Source organism: Strix aluco, chromosome 3, assembly GCF_031877795.1.
Source record: "Strix aluco isolate bStrAlu1 chromosome 3, bStrAlu1.hap1, whole genome shotgun sequence".
NCBI classification, from domain to species: Eukaryota; Metazoa; Chordata; class Aves; order Strigiformes; family Strigidae; genus Strix; species Strix aluco.
The window spans coordinates 96,421,751-96,447,333 of NC_133933.1; the positions used below are offsets into that span (position 1 = coordinate 96,421,751).

Genomic DNA, 25,583 nt, shown 5'->3' on the forward strand with positions numbered 1-25,583 from the left:
CTTCCCTCTGCCCACAATGTGTGAGCTACTTTGAACACCACTTAAAGATGCTAAGTATCTGGCTTGCATACCTAGGAAGAATAGGGGTACCTTGCTTAAGGTTACAGATTTCACTGCAGGAGTTGAGCACTGAAAAGTTAGGCAAGGAATACTCAACTGTCTTTGCAACTGGCTGCAGATAACAGGCTCTACAGAGCTTACTTTTCATTTCTATCCTACCACCATAACACAAACACACACCCTAGTTGGGCACACAAAAATATTTCCTAGAGAAGCATGACAAATTTAAGCTGAGAAAAGGTTCATTAGTAAACAGAAAATAGAACAGGGAAACCCTAAGATTTGCATTATTAAAGTATGCACACACATTTTAAGCAAAGGTTGAGGACTACTACCAAAAAGCCATCTTCAAAAACTACAGAATATAAGAGGTAATTTTCCCCCAATACTAAAAAAAAGGTACCACCTCTGTTAAAAGCAACAAACTGATTTTTTCTGTGAAGAAAAAGACAATCCTGACAGCAGGAACAGCCCTAGATCTCCATCTGGAAGTAACCAGAATGGAACGAAAGAGCTAAGGTGGTCATATCCTCCCTTTGAATAACCACCTACTGTGGTACCCGAGATCAAAAAATAGAACAATTTTAGGTCCTTTTGTTCAATAGCATGGCTAGAGTAACAGAAAACAAGGCCTAGATAGAATTCAAATGCTTTTACACAGGCATGATAAGTGAAGGACTGAAGGATGGGCTTTGATGTTGCTGTTCCACATGGTCTCAGCTGCAAATATCACAGAGATGCCAAAGCAGCAAAATGACGCTGCTAATGCAATGCTACAGAAAGTTAAGAGAGCTTTGACAGAAAGCATTCAGTGGAGAGAGACTGAGGGCAGAGGAAAGAAACAAACAACTTTTGATATAGATTTCCTACAATATTCAACAAAATCAAGAACTTCCTGTATTCTTGTGTTAAGGGCCCCCCCATACTTAATTTTTAAATCGAAAGAACAGCAAAGGCCTATTCCGTCCTTTTTTTCTCCTCCTAGTGGAAATAATCTGTAATACCCTGAATACTAGGTTAATTACTTGCATAAAAACAGGTAGTGACAGTTGTTATTAGGAAAAGAGATGGTCCTGACAAAACAGCATTACAGGCAGGTTGGAAACCACGAATAAAACTTTTTTGCCTTAATGGTAAAAAAAATCCTGCTAACTTCATCCTGTAACTCTTCAATAATTGTAGCTTTTGTGCATCATATATATCAGCTGAGGCTGGCTGAGGAGGGAAGCTGGACAAAAGTCTAAGAGGCAGAGAAATTTTCTTTCATTCATTCCCGTCTAGTTACTCCTATGATCCACTTTACTGAAGCAAATGAGAGTCAGTCAGTTTGGTGATTGCTTTAGACCGCAGTGATTTACAAAACAATGGATTTTGATTACCATTTGACTTAAATAGCTCTACATAGAACAACAGATTGCTGAGAAAATTTAATTCAACAATCAAGAGATTCAAACATTGACTCTTACTAGACCATAAAATCCTGGCAACACATTTTAATATTCATACAAATGAACTTCTCTTCCACTACATAATGAAAATGCACCATGTCTCAAGAGCCATGATACTCCCCTTGGGACTCAGTTAATTTAGGAAAACTGAAGCCCACTAGTTTTATATTTGGGAACCACCATTGACATGAAGAACTATTTTTAAATCTTACTTGTCCCTGAGCAGACAAGACTCTTGTAAACTGATGAGTTAAGTACTGTTCTGGCAGTTGCCAACAAAAGATACTGCAAACTATACATGGCCAGGGGAATTTATCGTCACCCACAACTAGTTGGTGCATCTATTAAATACATACTGTTGCATGTATTAAAACCATCAGAATAAGTTTATGATTACTCTCTTCCAGGCAATTTCAGTCATGAATGAAACATACAAATTGTATCCTAGATAAGAAAAGATTCAAAACCATGGTTTTGATTAATGTGTACTTTTTCAATTGCACAAGCACACTTCCATACATTTCTTTATATAATTGCCAATTAGATTCAAACATTTATCTCTTTCCGCTTTTCACTGTACTACATTTCAACTTGTCATTTTCATGAAGAATTGTGAATCCTTTCTCTCGCAAACATCCGGTAAAGGCATTTAACTAGTAGTCAGAATTCTTGTGTTTGCTTTTCTGCTAAACATATCAACAGTAATATCTGAGCATTTGCAAAATTCTACATAAAGACTTTTAGACAGAACATAAGAGAGAGAAAAATGAAAAAAGGCAGTAAAGTCCCAAACAGGATATGAAAAGTTCCTAGAGAGGATGCTTATGTCTCAGCATCCATTCAGATACTGTTAACACAAAACAGCTTCTAAACAATTACCCTAAAGTAGGGTAATTGTCATTGTAAAGTAATTTCCAAAGGGGACAAGGGTTAAAAGAACTGAAGGAAATAGCGCATAACTTTTTTTTTGCTTAGTTTGAATGGAGCAGGTAATTCATGACTCTTGACAGCATCTTCAAAGTCAGTACTGATGTTTTAAATATAGCATGAAAAGCAGCAAACAACCACAGGTCACGGAAACACATCTCTTTTCCTTCTGGGTCTTGTTTTAAAAAGATTTATGAGCGAGATGGGACAGAAGGATGAGGTATTTGTCAAACAGGAACAAGGCACCAGAAAGCAGTCTCTTCTAAGAGCCCTGCACAGCACAATTCTACTCTACAATCCTGAAGGCAATGTACCACTGCCTTCTATTTTAGTGTTTTGATTAACTCCTTAAAACAAGAGGTCCAAGAAACAGACACAGATCTCTGCACAGAACCCAGGGTGAAGGTCAGGATCTTCTGGCACATAACTGATGCATTAGCCATGCTCCAAATTACAGTATCAGCTGCACCTAGAAGAAGTACAACCTGTGAGCTGAACTTCTGTTATCAATGCTGATAAACTAGTGTGACACCACTAGGGATCACATCACATAAATCCTATGTAACGCAGCACCCTGTAACTATTTTGCCATGAAACATTTGAATACAGCTAAACTGCACTGAAAGAAGCCATATATAAAAGTATTTTTCTTCTGTCTCCAAAGTAACAAACAAGACTCTGAATTCCTTAATAATAACCGTCTTGAGGTTTTACACAGCCGTATATATGAGAGATGTAAATAAGACACATATGAGTTATCTTAATTTCTGTTCGAGGGATTTGACTTCTGAAGCTAATTCCATATACTATGAAAATACAGCCAGCCCAGGTTCACCACGCAAGGCTTCCAGGCAGGCTCCAGGATGCTGCCCATGTAAAAGAATTTTAGTGTCCTCTCTGAAGTGCCCCAATGCAATGAGCTGTGCAAAACCTTCACCAAAAACATAAACCGCACATGCTATTCTGAACAGCACAGAGAGTTGGGAATCCCCAGTGCCTCTGACTGTTGCATTTTTCTAATAGAGGAGAAATGATCCGTTGTTCCAATACATGCGGGACAACAGAGACAAATCTCAACAGAACAGGCACATCTCAGTCCAGTAAGCGATGCATCTAGGAGCAGGAGAGATGCACCTTTTCCATGTCCCTATGGAGGTGGATGGAGCTAGCTGTTATAAAATCCCAAACAGGTAGATTAAGGGGAAAAAAGTGTTCCTGTGCTTCCTTTCTGAAGAAGGGACAAAGTTTCTACTCCACCGGAGCTGTAATTATATACCATAGCTCCTATGGAAGTTTTCCATGGGAAATGTTTACCCATGTTTTGTCAGGTAGTAGAGAACAGTCCATTTGAAAAGTGGAACCAGTGGCTCCTGAAACTGAATACAGTCTCGCAGAGTTTTCTTATAATATGCTTCTGTCTGCTTGAAAGCAGGACTTGCAAAGAACCTGCATAAATAGGACAAGTGGTTCTGCTGACAGCAGTTACTCAACATGAATAACAATTTGCACATCAAAAGGCAATGCACCGACAGCAACACACCCATACAGAAGTCCAAGAGTCTCAGTGCTGAGGACTCAAAAACTGGTGACAAGCAACGTGCTTGCTCCATAGATCAGCAGCAACTAACCATAGATTTTGCAACATGAGAGCAACAATTCATTTGTACCAGAATTAGACACAGAATCCTCACAAGCTTTTCTGCAGCAGACATACAGGGATGCAAGACCATGCCAGCAGAAGGTGCAGAGGCAGGCCTTTAAGTAGATGATTTAACCTCAGAGCATTCATGCTTCACCCTTAGCAGCCATGACTTGAGGCTCCTTCTAGATATTTCCAGAAGGCTTCTTCCAAAAGACTGTGTTTCTGACAGCTGTGTGCAGACTTCTGAGCTGCTCTCCAAACATGGAGGGAGAGGAGAAAAATTAAAAAGGGAAATTCAAAAGGCTACTTTTTTTTGTAGTTCTTTGATTTAAATGGTTTTATATTTGAAGTAATATTTCCTTTTATCTTTCATATCTTAAATTATAGATTTTTTTTGCTTTTTGATACTCGTGTCAATTTGGAGTTTCAGGCCAAAAATTCTATCAAAAGTGCACATCTTTAAGCAACTGAATCCAGGCAGAAAAGCTCTGAGTACATGTCTTTGCTGGTTCCTACAGCTTTCAGTGCTTTATAATTAGAAACATCTCAAACAATAGGACTCAACAGTTACAGCAAGTAATTCTGCTGCTGTTTTTCTTCCTTTACATCTAAGCTAGAGATAATTATCTCTTTTCCAATTCTCAGTGTTTTTTTAAGTTATTTAATTTGCTCTGCAAAGCGCTGGGATTACTTTTGAAGTTGAGGCGTTAAATGCAATCCACAGTCATTTCTCTCTTTGTTCACTTTTTGAAGGTGTTTCTCACAGCCCTTTGTCCTCCTTGACAGCTCCTGACAGTTTCATATGTGAGGATGGCAAAGGGAAAGTTGTGTCAAATACTATAGCTGCACTGGTGACTGTCTGTACAAATGCTTTTTGACAGTTAGTAAGGTTAGATACAACAAAATTCCTAATGTTTTTATACTGGAGGAATTTAAGCATCCTCCTGGAACCAAAATTCATAGTTTGCCACTCTTTCCAGATGACAGCCTTGTAATTAATGGTAATTTTATTTTAAACCTATAATCTTGATATTTCAATCACCACTTGAGTAAACAGTGATGATTAAAACTGAAGCATAAAGTGTCCCTGGGAGATATCTGGTACACAGCACATGAAGAATTAGTTATACAATTTCCACTACTAATTCGGAATGCTACATATTTATTTCCATACTCAATTCAGTTTGAAGAAAACCAAATCTCTAAAAAGGGTTTTTCAATAAGTCTTTATAAACATTGCAATTAGTACACACAGCATTTTCCCTTTTTTCCTAGAAATCTGGAAACTATCACGATTATCCCTTAATAATTGATTTATACAATTTTTAAACTATTTGAATCTGTTTGATTGAAGTAATGGCTGCCAAGAGGAACAACTGTTAAATCAATATTTTGGTGGAAGCGGATATAAAACCTCTCATAAAAAGTCATCTGTTTCAGTGAAGCTATTCAGAGAAAACATGCCACTTGCAAATTATGTGGACATACTCCACCCTTCCTGAATGATTTAAAAAAGCACTTTGCAGACTTGAAATGTCCCTGATCTATCAGGATATTTTCTCTCATTTAAGATGTGACACCTCTCACTTAAGCTTCACCAGGTTCCTACAATCAACAAGTAATCCTTCTCTGGATAACCTCTTGGTTGCTCTCCTACAATTACAATTATTTAATTATTTATTAACTTCCTATTTGGGCAGAGAAGGGGAACAAGTGGAAACACTGGACATCAGCAACTATGAAGAAGTCCTTAATGAATGCCTGCTGAAGTTTTCTTTGTTCTGTATCCTATAATCACACAAAAAAATAAACGGAGTTACACCTGCATGACTCTATCCCTGATACCACAGAAATGATATGTATGTCCACATCCTTTCAAAACGCTGGTCAGTGGCACCTCTAATTAAAAACTAAGTATCACACCATGGCAACACTGAAATAGAAAGCACCCTGGTATTAGAGACACAAAGCTCTAGTCCTGGGAAAGCTTCCATATGTGAATATTTCCTTCTGAATGCTTTCTAACCAAAATACAGGCACATACGCTTCCCCCCCCCCCCCCCCCCCCCCACAGTTTGGTAATAGTATTTATTTGATATTTACATTCTGAGGTAAATATTTAATACACAGTGGGATTCATTTTACATTAAGACAAATGGATACATCTGTCCACAGGCGTAGCTCTCATTTTGCTAAAGGCAGCTTTAGAGCGCATTCTAAAATAGGGACCTAGTACCTGGTCAGCATTCTTTAGGCTCCCTGGATTATAGCCATACAATCTTCATTTACTATAATGACAGTGTAACTACATACATGTGGACACTAAATTGGTACATCTAAGCATCAAACAATTCCACCATCATGTCTGTTTCAAGTTACTCTAAAAGACAGAATGAAAACCAAAAACAGACAATGGAATTCATTACTTACAGGAAGTCTTGTGAAGACAGACTAGATATTTCAGCTGAATGAGGAAACTAACAAGATGATGCATGGAACAATGCAGAATGATGAATACAGACAAAACGCAATTCAGTCCTATTTGCTGTTTGTGCTGGGGACATGCTATTTCTGAATTTTTCACTCATTTGCTAATTTACTTTCAAAACACAAATTTGTAAATGTCTAAAGTGGCAGAGATCTTCTGAAGCAAACCAAGCTATTTAATCTAGGTGCACAAGAAAGAATACAAAAATTTTATAGTCATTACTTTGGGAATATCTACAGTATATCTTCATATAGCAAGAGAAACAATATGTTTTTCTCTCATATTTTCTATAATGCTGTTTCAATCTACATTTTTAACAGTTTTTTAAAGTCCTATAATCAGGAATAGACTAGAAGAACTTACATTCATGAGAAAGAACTTTTTCAAATGTTTTAGAACATTTACTGTCCATATCACAAAAAAGAACAATCACAAAAATCTCTGAAAGTACTCTTCAAAATATAACAAGACAAACTAATATTAAAAACATAAAAACAGGAGAATATTACAGTATACTGAAATGATATAGGGAAGATGGAATATGTTTTAAACTTACCCTATTGACACTGCTGTTTCTTAAAATAATCTGAATTAGATTTTTCTTAAATTCTTCCAGCTTCCTGAAACACTTCTTCAAAACATGATTAGATAATTTAGTATCAGTTATTAAACTGATCAAAACACAAACCGCTTCAGTAAGAAAATTTGAAACTGGAAATTTAGGACTCTTGTAAAAAACAGTCAGTCCATCAAGCAACTGAGACACTGAACCACATACGGTGAAAGAATCGTTCTCAAGCTCTGTGAAGTCTGCTTGAAGAGTTCCTCCTTCTGATAGTTTTCTTATTTCAAGCAGATGTTGCAAAAACTGAACTGGAGCAGTCAGAGATTCCTCCTTGCTAGTACAGCAAAGATTCAATGGGGGAAGTGTTTCCAACCAATGTTTAGAAGTGTCAATATTATGCTCAGATTGGTGAAAATCAGAATCTATGCCTAAAGAACTGAATGCACAGTCATTAGAGACATCACATCCAGAGTCTTCTAGTTGGCTTGAGTAACTCACAGGGTTTATACACTCCTGATCCAGAAGAGTTTCAGCAGAGGCATCTGGTTTTCCTGAAACACAAATGTGAAAGTTACATTTGTGTAATACTTAAATACATGCTTATGGAGAGTGTCATATATCCTTTGTCCTTTTGCTTCCATGCAAAAATCGCATGATACATATGTATGTTTGCTCTCCAAGAACTTCCCATGACTAGAATTCAGCTGTGGGAGAAGATGACATTTTTAAATTGAAGTAAAAACTTTCAGAAGGTAGCATCAATTTGTGAACAAGATGTTTTATGCTCATAGGAGTATGAACAGTAATTTTGAGTTCAAAATTCCTGATAGTCTTAAGTTTTCACATATATAAGTGGACATCACTTGAAAAATTAAGTGGACATCTATACTCCCATTAATTCCCAGGAAAGGAAATGCACGTAAATTTTTGCCTCCCCCAAAATTTTCACTACTTTGATTCTCAATAACTCAGAGTGCTTTTAAAAGACAGTGAAGGTCTGTTACTCTAACTGCATCAAATAAGATCATCTCCTTTACATGTATTCTTTCTGCCCAGGTCTGGTAAGGAATTCTAACAGAGTCAAAGTTGAACAGAACATTACACTTGAGGTTTTTTATTATTTAACAAAGAAAAACATTCAGGATCAAAAATTTCTCCAGTCAACACCTATCTCATACCATCTTCTTCAAAGACACACAAACTACATTAATGTGAATGCAATGTATGTCTTCTGTATTAAATTATTTTTGTACACTATTGTAGAATCCTTTCATCCTATTTCACATGTTAGATACATTTAAGTCAGTGCCTCTGGGCATAAACTCAGTACTAGGTGACAACAGACTCCCTCTGTGCTACACTCTACCTATGCCAAAAGATTACAGTCAAAACAAGCAAGAAATTATTGCAGTGAAGTGGAAGATGAACATAGGTAAGTATCTCAGTGCCTTGAAGCAAGACTAGATCCCCATCTGATCAACTCCTGGTGGTGCCCTGCTTCCTGGGGCACAGCCACAAACTGCTTCTCGCTCTTAAAAAACATTCATATACTGTTCATATTTTCCACAAGGATCCAAAGCACTCCTCTGTGTTTGTATTCTTAATTGAATAAAAAGATTTTATAGATGCTTTGGCCTGATGGGAAATAAATGTTGTATTTCATAGCAAGTTAAAAAAAAGCATTTTTAACACAGAAAACATCACTAGGCAGCAATCTACATTATTCTGTACACTAACGAAACACTAGTCAAAAAAGTTTATACAGACTTCATTAAATACACAATTTCAAATTGAATTCTGACCATTACTTCAGTCTCTGAAAACATACCAGATCATCCAATGGGGGTACTACTACCAAGATCTAAACTGGTAGTAATAAACAAATAAATAAACAAGGTTTATTTATTTATTGTTGAGTTTCATGCCTTTAACATTCAGACATACTCAAAATTGAACAAGATTGGTACTAACTGACTCACAATGAAAGGGCTAGCTGTAGGGGAATCAACCAACATTTCCAGAAGGAGGAGAAGCAGGGCTTGCAAGACCAGCCTAGCATTTTATATATTAACACTGTTCCCAAATGCCCTGCATACCCAAACTTGGAAAGCAAGCAAAGAAGCAAAGCACACTTCCCATGGTCTGACTAACAAAAATAGGCATGAATCTTTCATGTCTTCTCTCCCTAGGGCTTTGAGCAAAAGAGATTCCAGAAGAAAAAAAACTGAAAGCTGGTTTTGGTGCTGTTTGGAAAATAAGCCCTTCTGGGGAATTCATCTACTGTGAGTTTCACTATGTGGATATTTTGTTCCTGTTCTTAATCCCATGGGGCAACATGAAAATTGCTCATGAGTATGTATCGCCAGGAGTCAAAAGAAGCAAAGCAAGCACTACATGCAATAAAACATATGTATGTTCACCGATTCTCTTGTTGAAGGAAAAAAAATAGCAGAGGTGAAATAAAGGAGAAGGAAAGAGAAGAAAAAGGGGAGAATAATACACAAATATCCATAGGAACCAAACTTAAGACTGCCCCCAAATAAAAGAGGTAGCATATTGAATGAAACACTCCTACCAGTGGGAGACAATGTTGCATTTATGCTTAGGTTCCTACTTACGGGGATATCAATTGCCTGTCCCATGATGAGCTTCCCGAAAACCCTATAATACTAAGTCCCCAATAGCAGCATATTTCCAGTTCAACAAATAATACAAAATACTTTAAAAATGTTCAGTCATTTGTATATTCTACATATGTGGGGAGGAGGTGGAATTTATCTTTTAAAAAAATAAATAAATTGCCTATCAGGAAATACTCATTATTTCCCTCAAAATGTCTAGAAACACCTTAACATTTATTTCTTGAAAGATGGTAAACTAATCACTTTGTACTTACCTACTATTTAAGTGAGAAAGTAGTCTTGATGCTCACACCATGTGGTTATCAAGTACAAAAAAAAAAAAAAAAGGAACAGCATTAAGCCTGTCTCACACTAACAATAGTCTTTAAACAGTAATTTCAAGAACATTTGACAGTAAATATTCTGGAACTAGAAAGACGAAAATTTAGTGTGTATGATAAACTAACCACAAAATTTTACAATGCCTTTATATAGGTAATGAAATATCTGGTCATCAGCAATTTTACAGCCTCCCTAAATATGTCACATTAGATTCAGGAAATATTTAAACTCTTAATTCCTATTTAGGACTTTAGTTCCTTACTACATTAAGATCCTGAGCTGAAAATCAGGATTGTGTGCTCTCCAGACAAAGCAAGATACAGTCACAAGAACAGCCTTGTGGTGCAAAGGCTGAAGAATCTGCATCCCTCTACACATACTCATCACTGCGGAAAGTGTCTAGCCTGAAAAGCAGCAGTCATTCACGGGACAAGGGAGTGACTTGCATACTGTGTATAGTATGTAAGCAAGGTTTGTAGGCACTTCTGTGAAGCAGAACTCAAATGCAGATACTGCTGTGGGACCATAGAACACAGAGGCTTTTATCAGGGGAGTGAGATGCCAATCTGTCTTATGATTACAGAGTGTGGAGTCTTCAGCTAGTCCTGAGAAAGCAGAGCTCTGGCAAACACCAAAGTCCACCCCATCTCCCAGATGAATTATGTCACATCTGAATAGCCACCTTAATACAGACTCAGTTCAGGGACAAGAAAGAGAGGAGGAAGAGCCAGTTGCTTCATCAGGACAGGAAAACACCTTTTGTCTCCCAAGTGCCTGTTGTGAGCAGTATGGTCATAAGGATTCTCAGAGCTATGAAGAGACACAGGAATGACTCAGCTCCTGGTCCTATCCGACACAGACTAAGAGAGGCAGCATCTGTAATATCCATGTAGTGGGAGCAGAGGTGGTGGAAGATGCTTTCTCAGACACCTGCACTACTAGCTGCCACAGACCAGACAGTGTTTGAATGACGAAGGCCACATGCTATATGTAGTTCAAAATCTAAAAACTGAACCAGGGTCCCCAACTGATGAAATTGTTGTGGAATCAAAAAACGACCTTCAAGTCTTTTGAAAAACTTAATATACTTGCAGCTACACCACCAACAGGGATTGTAGAACAGAAAACGGGCTTGAAGGTGGCAGATGTAAGAAACAATGTGAAGAGATGATTTGAATTCTGCAAAGAAAAAATTACTTCAGTTTCAAGCATAAGGCATTGTTTATATTCTCTCACTTTGTGAGTACATGCACGGATTATCACTTGAAAATCAAAACCAGTGATGTCAGACATGTAAAGCTCTCTTAAAACTCAGTTACAATTGATAGGTTCAGTTCCACTTCCAAAAGAAAAAAAAAAAGACAATTAAAAATGAGGCAATCTCAGAAACCTCTTTGAAGATATTGCATTCTGCTTTCCAAGTAGGTGTTCAGTCAATAACTTCTAGAAGGAAATGAAAACATATGTGAAATTATTCATATTTTTTCCTATTGTGTTCACTTCTCCACTTATGCATTTTTCAGGACTCTGTTATTCTTCATTTAATCTTTATTGATTTGTTTGTCAGAAGTTCACTTCACATGAATGATGAATCAAGTTTATTCTCTAAAAAAAAATAAATTTCCTCACACATATTAACTGCTTTTTTTACGTTTTCTTCACATGTAAGCCTCTCTATTCTGCTGTTTTCATTACTAACCAAGCTGGTTGCTTGAAAAGAAACCAACTTGCTCTTCTCCCTCATGAACTCCTATGTGTTTACCACACCGTTCTGTCCTGATCTGGAACTAAACCAAACTTCCGTATATATCAAAGCAAAGAAATATTGTCTCACATATTTGAACATTTTGAAATAATAATGAAAAAACAATGAAAAGATTCCAGGATTCTCCAAATGAAGACATTTTAGAAGCCGTGTATCCCACACTTTGCTTCTGCATTTCCATTCATTTTTTTATAACCAGCTTGGAAAAGAAAGATCTTCTATTTAAAGCTAAGGTATTTCATGCTGACATACTTTGTCTCATTTAGCAATAATTTCACAGAAATGAATATAGGACTGAGTACCTAAAACTCTCAAATTTTGTTCAATGCCAGGATTTAAATGCTTCTTGGAAGCCTTAGAAACATATACTTCAATTTGTTAGGGATTTTGCTTACATAAAGCATCTAAACGTTTAGAATTCAGTAAGAACCAAGAAAGATTTTGAGGATATAAACATTCATTTGTAGGAGATTTCTGCAGAAGACAGCACAAATCTTTTTTAGTTCAAGTCAAATAAATACTTGCAGTAAAGATTTGGAAAGATCAATAATCAGGTGATGAACATACAGATTTGGGTCAGTTAATGCTCATCAAACAAGACAAAAAAATCTAACACATGCTTTACAATATTGACCATCTCAATGAGATGACTGACATTTCAGTTCTAAGCTAGACAGGGGACATTTCAAGATATTAAGTGAATTAACGTTACCTATGAAGACTACCTGTCTGAACTGGTAGTACTGAACTGGAAGTACTATGTCTTATTAAAAAAGCTTTGCATCAGTAAACAAACCAAGCTTCACTAAGAGACAAGACATATCAGCCAGTGCAGACAGCAATGATCTGGGTGCAACTGTAATGAGCTGAAGGATGAAATGAGGTGGACTCCCTAAGAAATCAGCTAGAGTGTGCATTCCTAAAAACATCTCTTTTTTTTATTACAACATGGTATAAATATTTTGCTTTTTTGATTATATATCCAGAAGCCCACAAAGATCTGCTTGGGGAACTCAGATATAAGTTTGAGTTAGGTTAAGGTTGCCCAAAGAGGCTGTGCAGTCTCCATTCTCAGAGATACTCAAAGGCTGTCTGGACATGGTCCTGCACAACTGGCTCTAGGTGGCCCTGCTTGACAAGGGAGTTGGGCAAAATGACCTCCAGTGATCCCTTTCAACCTAAGCCATTCTGTGATTCTTTATTTCCAGAGAAAAATTTGACTGATCCTTAGCTTCCCACAGTAGACGTACCAGCAAGAGAATCCTAATTACCATGGCCACACTTCTTAACCTGTTACCATATACATTCAGTTTTCCCCAAAACTATCATTCTGTTACCCAGAAGAAAGGAAACGAATCTACACTAAACTATGAATTTCACTTGTTTTTATGATCACTATGCATCTTATCAGGAACTTGATCTCTACAGGGAATTTATAAAATATCAACAAACCCTTTCTCTTGCTGGGACAATTGGGTTGTTCTTGCCTCTGAATGGGTTCCTTATACAGAAATCAGGAAAGAAAAGGATGTTTCTTGGGTCCCTTTGACCCAAGTATGTGCTTAGAACAGCTGTAGCAATGCCATCTGATAAGATAGACAGCATCTGCTTTCAAAGGGAGAAAGTTTGCACAACCAAAACAGACCTGTTATCCATGGAAGGAGAAGTACTCTGAGATTTCAATGAATCATTACACTCCAGCTGGTGCTTTTTCCAGATTGCAAATTAACTTATTTAATTATCCTGAAAAGGGCTCAGCTTTCATAAAGTTCCCCATTGTGTCACTACAATTACGGGGAACAGATTTATCTCATCATATTATTCCAAGAGCCATATTCCCATAAATCTGTGCTAAACACATTTTAACTTCATTTTTGTCATCTCACGTATCTGTCTTCAATTTCCTGCTCCCCTCCTAGTAAAATAAAATAACTTTTAGGTTGTAAGACATCACTTGCAACGCTGCCTACTTGCATTAGGACCACCAGCAGAAGCATGGGAGTACACTAGCACACTTAAGATGTCAAATGACAGTTCATTTTTGGAGTACTGTCTGTCTGACACCATCATGCCTTAGAGAAAATGCCAAGATGACACAGGTAGACTGGGCTGCCCTTATGGATGTATGGAGAGAAGGCCACCTTTTTGGGTAGGGGACTACACAGGACACAGAGAGAGGGAGGAACAATCTCTTTATGCAGAAACATCACATCCCTAAGCACCAGATAAAAGTAAGTAAGATCTGTTTTTCATGGTGACATCAAACTAAGTGTTGACTGCTGCCCAGTGGAGAATCCTCTCACCTTGGCAAAAGGAAGCTAGAAAAAGAAAGCCACCAGAAATACCCCTCAGAGGCTGACAATTCCTCTGCAACTGTTGTTCTTTCACATTCCTTGCATCCTGCCAAATACCGGGGGGGAAAAAGTGGTGACAGGATACAGCGGCTCATTCAAACATACTGACCTGAGGAAATAGCCTTTACATAAACATACCATGGTAACTTGGAAATTCTAGTCTATATTCCTCTACCTTACTACCATGCCATAGGAACTAAAATCTTTGCTAAGTACTATTCAGGGCAGCTGTAAACATTTCAGACCATTTCATCTTCTTTCTGGGGAGGGAAGTAATTTCTCCTAATAGACTAATATGTTTTTATCATTATTCAGTCTGATTTGGACTGCTGCTCCCTCCACTAACAAGGAAGATTCCTTTATGAGGCTGCAGATAACATATTCACTAGGGAATCTGTGTATGTTTCTGTATTCATCTGACTGGTTTCTCTTTGAAACTGAGCTTAAAAAAAAAAAATCTAGTGTCAATTATGTTCTCCCACCACTCCTTTTAATGTAAGCAAACAGAGGAAACATCACAAGTTATTTAAGTCACGGCGAAGAGTTTTGCCCTTTCAGAGGTTTGAAATCAAATTATTCAGAAAAGATTTTGACTGGCTATCACTCTTCCTTCTCTTATCGAAGCAGGACTTATTTGATCCCTTCTCTGCCTACCAAGGAAATTCTGGGGCTTTAAGCTGAGCACCCATAATTTCTGCCTCTCACTGCTGAGGAAGAAACACCCAAGCCATAACTTACAGGGAAGTGGAAAGGGAAGAGGTGGCTGAATTCTGCAGCCCAAAACAAGGCTGTTGGTAAACTGGAGTCGTGTATCATTTATAATCAGTTTCACTTGAGCTGATTGATTCCAATTCTATATGCTTCTGCTTTTCCAGCAAGTCTGAGCTTCCAGCAAAAGAAAGGAGACTGAAGTGTCTTCATTCATGCTAATCTACAAAGGAAACTGCTCCCTTTTTCCATATGTACAACTATATGCGTCAAGAAATACACCAAGTTAAGGAGTGATGCAGGAGATAAAACAACCTTTTTGTCTCTGGCTCTTAGTCCCTTAAGAGATATGGGTTGCTTCAAATGTCTTGACACAGGAAGCAGAATTTAGGGGACAGTATCCTGAAAAGTCAAACACAGCCTCAGGACACAGTTAAAAAAATCAGACATTCACATTAATCACATTCTGGCTCAGAGTTCAGCATCTCCCTAAACACACAGACACACTGTGGTAGGGTGGGCTGGCAGCCATATGCTACTATGGAGGCTAAGAACACAGGAGGAGACTTCAGGGCATGGCAGATGAAGTTCTACTGTAAATGATCTATAAAAGGAAGAATAAACCAATTCTGAAAAAGGGAGGATGGGGAAGAGAATCTGGCCTATTTTTTTTTACTTAAAGAGGCAAGCAGTTCAGTAAATTCTTATCCACTGCATAAGAAGGCAAGAACATGAACCAAGATTGAAGGTGAAGCTAAGGAAGAAAGAATACATACTCTATACAAGTTTTGCTAAAAATAATCTGGATAACTGATTTGGAACCCTTCAAGAGTATCAGCCTAAAGCAACCAAGGCAATAAACATCTATCCTCTAAATCGTTATTCCTAAAATACATGCTTGGCAAAAAAGGGTAGCATATCACATTTATGCCTTTTTAGGTTGGGGTAACAGCTGCAGGCTTTTCAGATCTCTTTAACAGAGGCTGCCAAGAAACAATATAATTGTTGATTTGACAAGCTGATAACGGCTAAGGAATTTATCCTGGAGGACAGGTGCTTCAATCCATTAATTTATCAATTCATCAATGCTTTGTAAGACCCTTTGTCTTTACATGTAGCTCCAAAGCAAAGTGACAACAGAATGCTCAAATATTTTATATTCTTATTCTTGGAATAACACCAACGAGTTTTTCTCCTCCTTTCTGTGAAATTTCAATCTGAATCAAAGAAAGGCAAGAAACTTTGATTAAAATGAAATCTGACTTTTTTCTACCCATGAGCATAGTTGTCAGGACAATACTGGCAATGTGAAAAATAACGATCAGACAATTACAGAAATATTTGCTTCTCCTCGGATGGCTGACATACAGCCAAAAGCACCACCATGTAAAAGGAATACCAGTGTCTTTGTATTCAGAAAGACAGCTGCTCATTAACTCAAATAAGGAACTTCCAGACACAGCACAGACAGTGAATATATACCATGGCAATTTTATAAACAACACATTAAACTGTAATAACCCATACTACCTGTAGCAATGCATGCTCTTCCCCTTCAGCAAGGAACCCCAGACTTTCTTAGGGTCTCTGAGGACAAAGAACTAGCCAGGAGGGACAAAAATAATTTAGACAACATATCTTTAAAAATGGATACTTTGTTCTTTCTCTTTCCTGTGCTTGTGCATCCATACTGTGTGCAACTTTATATGAATAAGGAAAACAGGCATCACAGCTTCAAAGAGCTTACAAATTTCTCACATCAGGAAAATAAAGCTCCATGGGCAGTCTCTAATCATTTCTGAATCCTCTGAAAGACCTACTATTATTATTACAAACAGCAGGTGGGAGAGGAAAGCTCTCACGCTCAGAATGCAGAACAGGGAAGACAGTTGCAAAGCAAACCTTGGCTGAAGGACTCAAACTCTTCAGCTGTCAATATGCAGCAGTAGACACAAATGCAGTATCTGATCCTTACTGCATGAGATTTTTCTGGTGGTGGATTTTTGCATCTATAGAGTTGTTAAGCAGAATACAAGAAAGCCAAATAAAAGCTGAGGCTTTTAATTCTTTTGAAAGATTTCATTGTTTTAAGCAGAACACCAACTCCAAAAACGAGGCTGGAGAAACGAGTGGAGGAGGAAAAGGATCCATGGTATCTGTAGATTACCTGGCCCTGAGAACAAGTGCAGTTACCCTCAGCCCTAAAGAGAACTTCTCCGGTGTGCTATTAGGTAGTAAACCTGGGCAATATACCATCAGCAAACCATAACAAAGGCTTGATGGATCTCTAATAGCCTTCAGGTGAACAGGATGGAACACCATTTATATCACTTTTCCTCTGAACTTAAGAGTCAAGTTCCTTGTGCTTGCTTATCTCATCAGTAGCCACCCTTTAGCTTCTAATCTCCATGGGCTTGAAAAATCTCAAAACTGGCACAACACACAAGACAGGAATTCTTTTTTTCCCAGAGCAGATGTCGTTAGTGGTGGAGGTGCCCCTATTTCAGGTAGGCTTTGCTTCTATGACCATCTTCCTTTAAATGTCAGCCACGGGTATTCTGCTATTAATATACATTGTCAACTTGATCACCAGAAGAGTGGACAGATCTCACCAACAGATATCCTGTCAGGTATCAGTAAGGATCTTTCTTTACTCAAAAGCAAGAGACTGAGCATTTGTCTCCAATGTAACTGTAACCATGGATGCTTACTCAGCAGTTCCATCTGTCTGATGAAGAACATCTTCTTTCCAAAATAACATATGGCTCAAATCCATTATCAGAAGACTTCACGCATCATACCAAGATTTAAGAAGGGGAAAAAAAAAACCCAAAACAAAACAACAAAAAAACTCAGTCAAGAGAAAGAAATAGCACAAAAAATGGCTGTCTCAAAGTTAGACTCCAAGAGCTCAAAACTGTCCTTTCAATGTTAAGAAAAACCTGTATGAAGAAATAGAAATTATGATACAGTTCAGATTTTCCATACATTTTTGCTCTCTTACACCAAAGTGGTTAAGAGAAACAGAAGGGGAAGACTATGCCCTACTCCTCTTGGACAGCATGTGATGTGGGAGGGGCTAATGTGAACTCCCATAGATATTTCAAATGTCAAAAGGTCTTCTGTCTAACAGGTTTATCAACAGTGTAATTATAAATACAAATAAACATTTGAAGGGAAAAGCAGCTACACACTAATCCTTCAAATTAGTAGGGTGGTGGTTTTGTACCCTGGAGAATCTGAAGGAATATAGAAGGATTCTAGATACCACATACTCATCTCTACTATTTATGATTCCATTAGCTAAAGGTAGACTGAAATTAAAGTTTGACTTCATGGAAAAATGAGACTTGGTCAGCTAACCAAGGTATATTTGAACAGGCTGCTGAGACCATAAAAAAATAAAGAGAGCTACCCATGAAAAGCAACTAACTGAAGTGATTCGGGAATCATGGAGCTTTTTCTAAGCCAGTTAGCCTACTGTTAGCAGAATGGAGCAGAATGGAGAGGGACATCTTCTGTGGACAATTCACTATATCCATATTAGTGAATATGGTGATGGGTCAAACGAACCATAAACTCTAGAGTAAACATGCTATTTCTCCGTACAGATAATGAAGAAAGCACAGAAAATTTACTGCAGCTGTAGAAATCTAAAATTAGACAAGATTTATCACATTTTTGGTCTGTGAACAAACTTCACTGTGACTAGGGCAACAAAAATTAACATCCTTTGGAAAAGGTGTTATTATCCAGGGACAGTTGCTTTTCTCTGCCTATCTCGCAACTAAAAGAGCTTACTTTGGCAAATGAGGTATCAGTGTTGCTCAGTTCAACAGCCTGGGGTACAGAATCTTTAAAAAGTTAGAACTGGAACACAGAAGTTTTAGATGAATTGATTTCAATTCCAGTGTTTGATATGTTCTGCTTAATCTTCTCCAGACATTAGATGTTAATAAATCTCTCCTGATCATATGCATCATATGCAATCAGTTCTTCACAACATTAAGACACTTGTGGCAAACAGTGGCTTGAAAGTTACTTTTACTCTTAAATAAACTTCATCTTTGGAACAGGTTGCAGAGAACAGACACACAAACAGGAACTAAGTATGCATAGTCATTAAATCATCTCTCTAAAGAGAAAGGTCTGTTATAAAAAAAAAAACAAATGAACAACAAACCATTAGAGCTTCTAGCTAAAGTCTAATACATGCCCCCTCTCAGTCAAAGTAAGAATCTAGAAATCTTTTCACAAGGCAATAAAGAAGCTACTGTTTCAGTACAAAAGCATTCCAGCACAGTCTCATCAAGTTTTCTATAAGGAAACCTTCTAAAAATCTCAACAACTAGCTATACATTTTGATTTTAGAGATCCTCTCAACAGCTGTCTCTTTCCTTCAGCCCAGAACGTTTTGACCTCCATCTTCTTGGGAAATATCTCCCCAGAGCGTGGAAACATCCTCCACTGCCTGATTTCCAAGCCCATCCTGTGCCACTGATCTCTCAGTGTGACGATGACTCACTCCACATGCACAAGTCAGAGAAACAGTGCTGTTTGAGCTCTTTTTTTTTTTTTCATGTTCTTTAACTAACAGCTTTCCTGAATCCTGCAATATCAGACTCACAATATTTTATCATATGTCATAATAAACACATAGTCACAGTATCCACAGTCTAAATACATTAACAGAAACAGCAGACATACAGTCTTTTGCTTGCCCAACCTTACCGTTATACATATTAGGGATTCATGCTTTCAACATATTAGGCTTAAATTCTGATTTTAAGCATCTTTAAAGTGGTAGAAAAATATGCAATATGTCTTTAAGACATGTTCCAAATGTAAACTGGATACATCAATATTCTTACAAACTTGAATCTCCAAGGTTATACATTTTGTATTGTCTGAAATTATTCCATATGATACATAATGATTCTGAAGGCTAAAAATGTAAATTCTGAATAAGCACCAAATTCACAAGATCAATCCCATTACAAATTACTTAAGTGTTCTACTACTTAGAAGTTCTGGGAAAAATAGAAAGCTGTACACTGAAGACTCTTGTATCAAAGTACAAGAAATGGTGCAGGCAACATGAGAGCTGTTTGTTTCCTTGCTACTACAACACAGTCAGAAATTATTTCAGAAACTTACCATTTTCCAAGCAGAATCTTGGACAGATCTTGCTCAAAAGAAGTTCCTGACGTAATCGAAGAACTTCAGCTTCCAGTGCTTCAACTTTTGATATCCATCCAAAATCTTGTTTGGATACAGTTTTGGCAAGGTGTTCAGTATATTCTTTGCAACTCTTCCCTGGTGGCTTTGAGTGGATAATTGCAAAAGCCAATGCCAGTTTTGATATTTTCAAATACCAAACTTGATTTTCTCTTCTGTCTTTGATTTCTATTATATTAGAAAAACAGAAAACAAAAAAAAGTAACTTCACTATGACTTTATTAACGAAATTATGCACAGTATTTTCTTGGCTTTGAAAACTGTTGTGAGACCAATTATTTTATTTCGAGTGCATTCCTAAATCATCAAAGAGTAGAAATATAAGCATCTGTGCACAATGTGAGAATAAAACATACATGAGCTGGAATCCAGCTATAACAATAAAATTCAGGCAGTGTTTGAGAGTAATTGTGGAAAAAGCAAGCACTTCAAATAGGCTTATCCTAGCAAAATTTTAAATGCAAATGTTATCTCCACTAAAACATGATGAAAACACTAAAAATACTAACCTCAAAAAAACCCCTGTCACCACCCCCCCAAAAAAAATAATGCTAATCCCATGACTGAAGAATGCATATTGGGTTACTTATACTTAGCTTCAACACAATACATACAACTTCTTGAAAGTATACAAAAAAACGTTCCAGTGCTCAAAAGATAAAAATTCTGAGGTGGTTGTTAGTTTCTGGTTTTAGACACCTGGTATTGCTGCACTTGCAGTTCTAAATCTACATTAAGCCTCAAACCTGCAGAAAGGTCTACGGCAGACAGCTTCAAAGTGATGCAAGTGGCTAGTAAGATAAGTGAAGATGACAGTTTTATCAGCTCTGTTACAAACAGTGACGATGAGGCAAAAGGCATTAGAAGAGTCAGAAAAAGAAAATATTTATCTAGATGATTATGTCATGGGCAACAGCAGAGGACCTAGGAACAGAAAAGGAAGAAATGAAACACAAAACCCACTAGTACTATCCAGCCTATCTAATTAGCAAAGCTGTTGTTTGGGTTTTTTTTCCTAATTCCACACCATTTTCATTCAGTAATTCCCTGTATTTTTTTACATGAAAAAATATTATTTCCAGAATAATAAAAAAAATCACTTCCTATGTTTTTGTCCTGGCCTTGACATCTAAAAATTATTCAGAATATTATTTTGTCTTGTTATCCAAGAAAACTGCAGGCTAAATGCTGTAATAAATTGTGTTTAGTATCTCTGAAATCGTCACAGCACAGGTTTGAATAAGGCATTTTATGTCATCCTTTTACCAGATCACCTGCTATCACCAAGCTGATTTCTTCCTTTGGTTCTCCTCAACTTCAGACAGTAAGTCACAAATCATCACATATTTATTCATCAGGTGCACTTAGAGAAAGAGCTGTCTTTTAAATATTTTTTTCCATCTTTCAAGTACTTCTGAAATGCACAAATAATTCCTGTACATTCCTTGCACACTGTCCATTCAGACACACCAGCCAGTTACACTTTGAAATGTACAGAGCACAAGGGATAAGACTGCAAAAATTCCTTGGGATCCAGCTACCTACAGCTATGTCTTAAGCTACTGTTCTCCACTTCAAACACTACATTCCTGCCCTGTGTCAGGGCAAAAACACCCCGTCTAAGCCACCAGTGCACTCTTAAAGCTAATGAAAGAGTAAGCTCTTAGAAACTGAACTATACTATCTATACCCACACATTAAATAAATGGTACTTTTTGCAAAATCACTAATTTTTAAAAATCTATTTCACACAACTTTTCCATTCATATCTAAGAATTCCACTGAAAAAAGCATAAATTAGTTCTTTTAGTCCCAAAGGACCAGCAGCTCTGTGGGAAAACAAACTGATGGAAGACTCTTGTTTCCCTTATATATCAGAAGAAATGTTTTACAAATACAGACCATGCAAGTAATTGAACTGCCTTCAAAGCTGTGAATAAAATGAATTACATGGAAGCACACTGAAAGAAGAGTAAGTAGTAACAGTAAGGTATCCAAAATCTTTGGCTTTGAACCTGAAAGGTGCTCCCCAGATTATATTGTCTTCTTAATAGAAGTTTCACCCAGCTATCACTCAGGGTCTGTCAAGCTTCATTCTTACAAAGTTCCTTTGCAGAGCAGACCCACAAATTAAGGCAGGCAGAAAGATACCTTACAACTGGCTTTCACTGCTGGTTTATAATTTTGATATCTTCGGAGACTACTCTGCAAAAGCTTTCTGATTCACCTCCTTTTCAAAAAGGACAAATAAAGATTCGCTTTGTGCTTTATAACATGCTTGGTCAGTATAGCATTTTCCTTTAAATTACATTCAGGGAAGTTGCAGAAGGACCCACACACCCGCATGGCATTTAATTTCAGCACTTTGTGAACGTTTGGGTGCCTTTTATCACTAGTCACCATCAATACCTTCTTTTCTATCATGCTCTGCTTATTTCTACTCACATGACTTATTACCAAATTAAAGAGAGTCACTCTTCTACTTTGTTTTGAAGGGGACTACTGTATTTTAAGCAAAAACCTTAGTGCACATGCTAATAATAGAACACAGACAAGCAAAAGGTCCTTTCACCCTCAACATGCTGAAACACTAGTTCCTAAAGGGGATGTATCTCTAATAAATCACATAAATCATGGGATCTTACCTAATTTTGCTTTAAATCACAATCATCAAAATCTTAAATAGCATTCCACCTTAACACCTAGGACATACAGTTAAGTAACGAAATTTGGACTTTGAGGGAGGCCCTTTCTAACATCTTGTACAGACTCACTTCTACAGCAGTAGTGCTTTACACTGAATGAGTTTAATGAGGTACTCTCACTCTGGAGAAAAAGAATCACTCCTTTTCTGGAATAATTACTTGTAGAGATGTTGTTTAAAAAAAAAAAAAAAAAGGCATCACAGATCACAAAGTTGGTTCTCCTTAGGAACAAGACACAATCAAAGCAGTTTTTGGAGAAGGAATTCTGTTGGAATCTCAAAATCTCTTGTTTAATTAATTAAGGTAATTAAGGACAAACGGTGATATACCTGCATGTATTTCCAGAAACACTGGATTTCATAAAGATTTTCTAGACAATATACAGCTCTTTCACCTCTTTTTTATTACTGCCACTATCACCATCTCTCTTCTCATTTCTTCTTTTATGATCGTGAAAAGAGAAGTTTGTGGAACAAAAACCGGGAGTTGTAAGAGCTGATTCAAGTTTTTCACAGTTACCTAAAGGGACAACTGCTCTCTCAGAAACCACTGTAAAAAATCTCCTAGAAAATAACGTACCTGATGATGTAGTTAGAAATATGGGGATGCTGGCCAACTGTGCATTAGCAAAAATTGCACAGCAATCTGTTGCTCTCAGGAAGTGCTGCACCCAAGACCACCAAATGAGGATGCACTCCACTAAAAGCACATTGGCAGCTACAGAGTTTTATCAATAATAATTTTGCTCATATCAGCACAGAAATTACACCAGTGGTTAGGTAGAAAAAAGGTTTAGAACCCAACCAGAAATTTTCCTTGATTGGGAATAGTACCAGGACAAGAGCAGAAAGAAGTCACCAGTCTAACCCTAGCTGCTAATGTCACAATAATGTCAGACAGGAAGTGGAAGGATCAGGAATTATCCACCAAAACACATCTGGTACCCAAGTCACTCAGTGAGAATAACTACTTACTAAAAAAGCTCCATTTCTGCATTTACTCAGTGTTAAGGGAACCAGTAACCCCTTGTGAGCCCTGCTAGAAGCTGGGCAGGGCACCTTAACAACAGACACTGTCCGGTGACAAGTTTCCTACACAAGCCCCTCAATCCACGGTCTGATACTGGAAGTGCACTCAGAGGACGGGATCAGCTAAAATTGCTGTCAGACAGGACTGGGTCTCTAGATTTCCGACATGAGAAACAGACACCCCCCTGCCTCTCTCCAGCCTTCTAACTCTTATGCAGGGAGAGGGTACTGAGGACCCACAGCCCCACCGAGGTCCTAGCCATGGAAGGCTGCTGAGTAATCATTCAGCTGCTGAAATAATTATAGAAGAATTAATGACCTGTCCTGTACAGCTCTGTGTTAGATAACCAAGGGGAACTAAGAGGTGGTGTAAGATCCTTTGAGGACCTTAGATATAAACAGGAAACAGGATAACAGAAAGAACCAGGATAAATATGATTCATAAACACTACCCTAACTCCACCAACCTGCCAGTCCTGCTGTTTTGCAACTTCATTTGAAGCAGCAGCTCATATTACACCATTAACTACAGCAAGAGACCTTTCTGGTAAGTCTCACCTTGTTTTTGACAATGTCTGCAACATGTCGCTGACCATCTGTTTCATGGAGTTATGCCAAAAATGTATTTTCACTGTAGATTTAGATGCTTGCTATGGTCTAGTAAATAGCCAGAAAAGTATTGCAGCTTCTTCTTCAAGCACACCGTAAATATGAACTCCCAGGACTTTTCAAGGTAAAAAAATGTGTAATAAAAAAAGTGTTTGTTTCTTAGGTAAATCTTCTACTCACAGTAGCTTTAATGATTCTAACTTTGTTACTCGGATTTAATTTATTCTTGAGGGAATTCTATTGATTTAAACCAGAAATTAATTTGGCACGGAGTTGTCAAGAAGCTATATTTTCCCTTTGAGCATTTAATTTTGAGTCCGTTTTCTCCACACTCTGGCATTGGGTTATTGTTCAAAGCATAACGAAGAGATGAGACCCAGGGAGCTCTGTAAAAACTAGCAGCCTTCTCCTTCAGTTCTGGGACCATTGCAGGGAAGTTTCAGTGGTGCAATACTTTAAGATAAAGCATTAGTGCATGTCCTTTGGAGTAGATCTCCAGAGACCCTGTGAAAGAGTACATTAATTTTCTTCTGCTGTTTGCTCTCTCCTGACATGCTGTACGGGGTTTGTGTGGCAAGGTTTGGTAGTGGGGGGGCTACAGAGGTGGCTTCTGTGAGAAGCTGCCTGCCAGCCAGCTTTCTCCTGCAACAGGGTTTCTGCGAGGCAGGAAGAACAAGCCCTATGTGGCAGTCATTCCTGCCACTAGACCTGTGTTTTCTTCCTCTTTATTTCATTTAAAGATGCCTACTCCACTTCACTATTTACTGCCAGCTTTTTCCTGAAGTAGTTGTTGCACTACCATGTTTCCATTAGTTAGGAAAAATGAAGGCCACATTTGCTCAGGGCCTGCTGATAGGAGCCTAGTTGTGCTGGTCGCTTTTCTACTCGCTGCAGAGTAGTTGTCTCTGCCAACGGTCTGGCTCTGGGGTGAATACACAGATCTGGTCCCTTCAGCCTGCCGTGAAGTTCAGGGCAGAATGGTACTGCAAAGGTTTCTTGCTCTGTCACATTGCAACCTCAGGATTTGCCTCTTACACACCCCTTGTAACCTCCTCCACCCCGCTGCTTCCAGTTTCTTTCCAG

General features: G+C 37.8%; 1 protein-coding gene across 1 annotated transcript in view; it reads right to left on the reverse strand.

The window, feature by feature from the left end:
- Positions 1-25,302, reverse strand: part of MEI4 (meiotic double-stranded break formation protein 4) — an 80,136-nt gene extending 54,834 nt beyond the window's left edge. Inside the window, exons 1-3 of the mRNA XM_074820557.1 lie at positions 25,266-25,302; positions 20,078-20,326; positions 7,122-7,681 (exon numbers count right to left, since the gene is read on the reverse strand). Of these exons, the coding sequence (XP_074676658.1) occupies positions 7,122-7,681; positions 20,078-20,326; positions 25,266-25,302 (846 nt within the window). The remainder of the gene's footprint in view (positions 1-7,121; positions 7,682-20,077; positions 20,327-25,265) is intronic.
- Between the last annotated feature and the right edge of the window lie 281 nt (positions 25,303-25,583).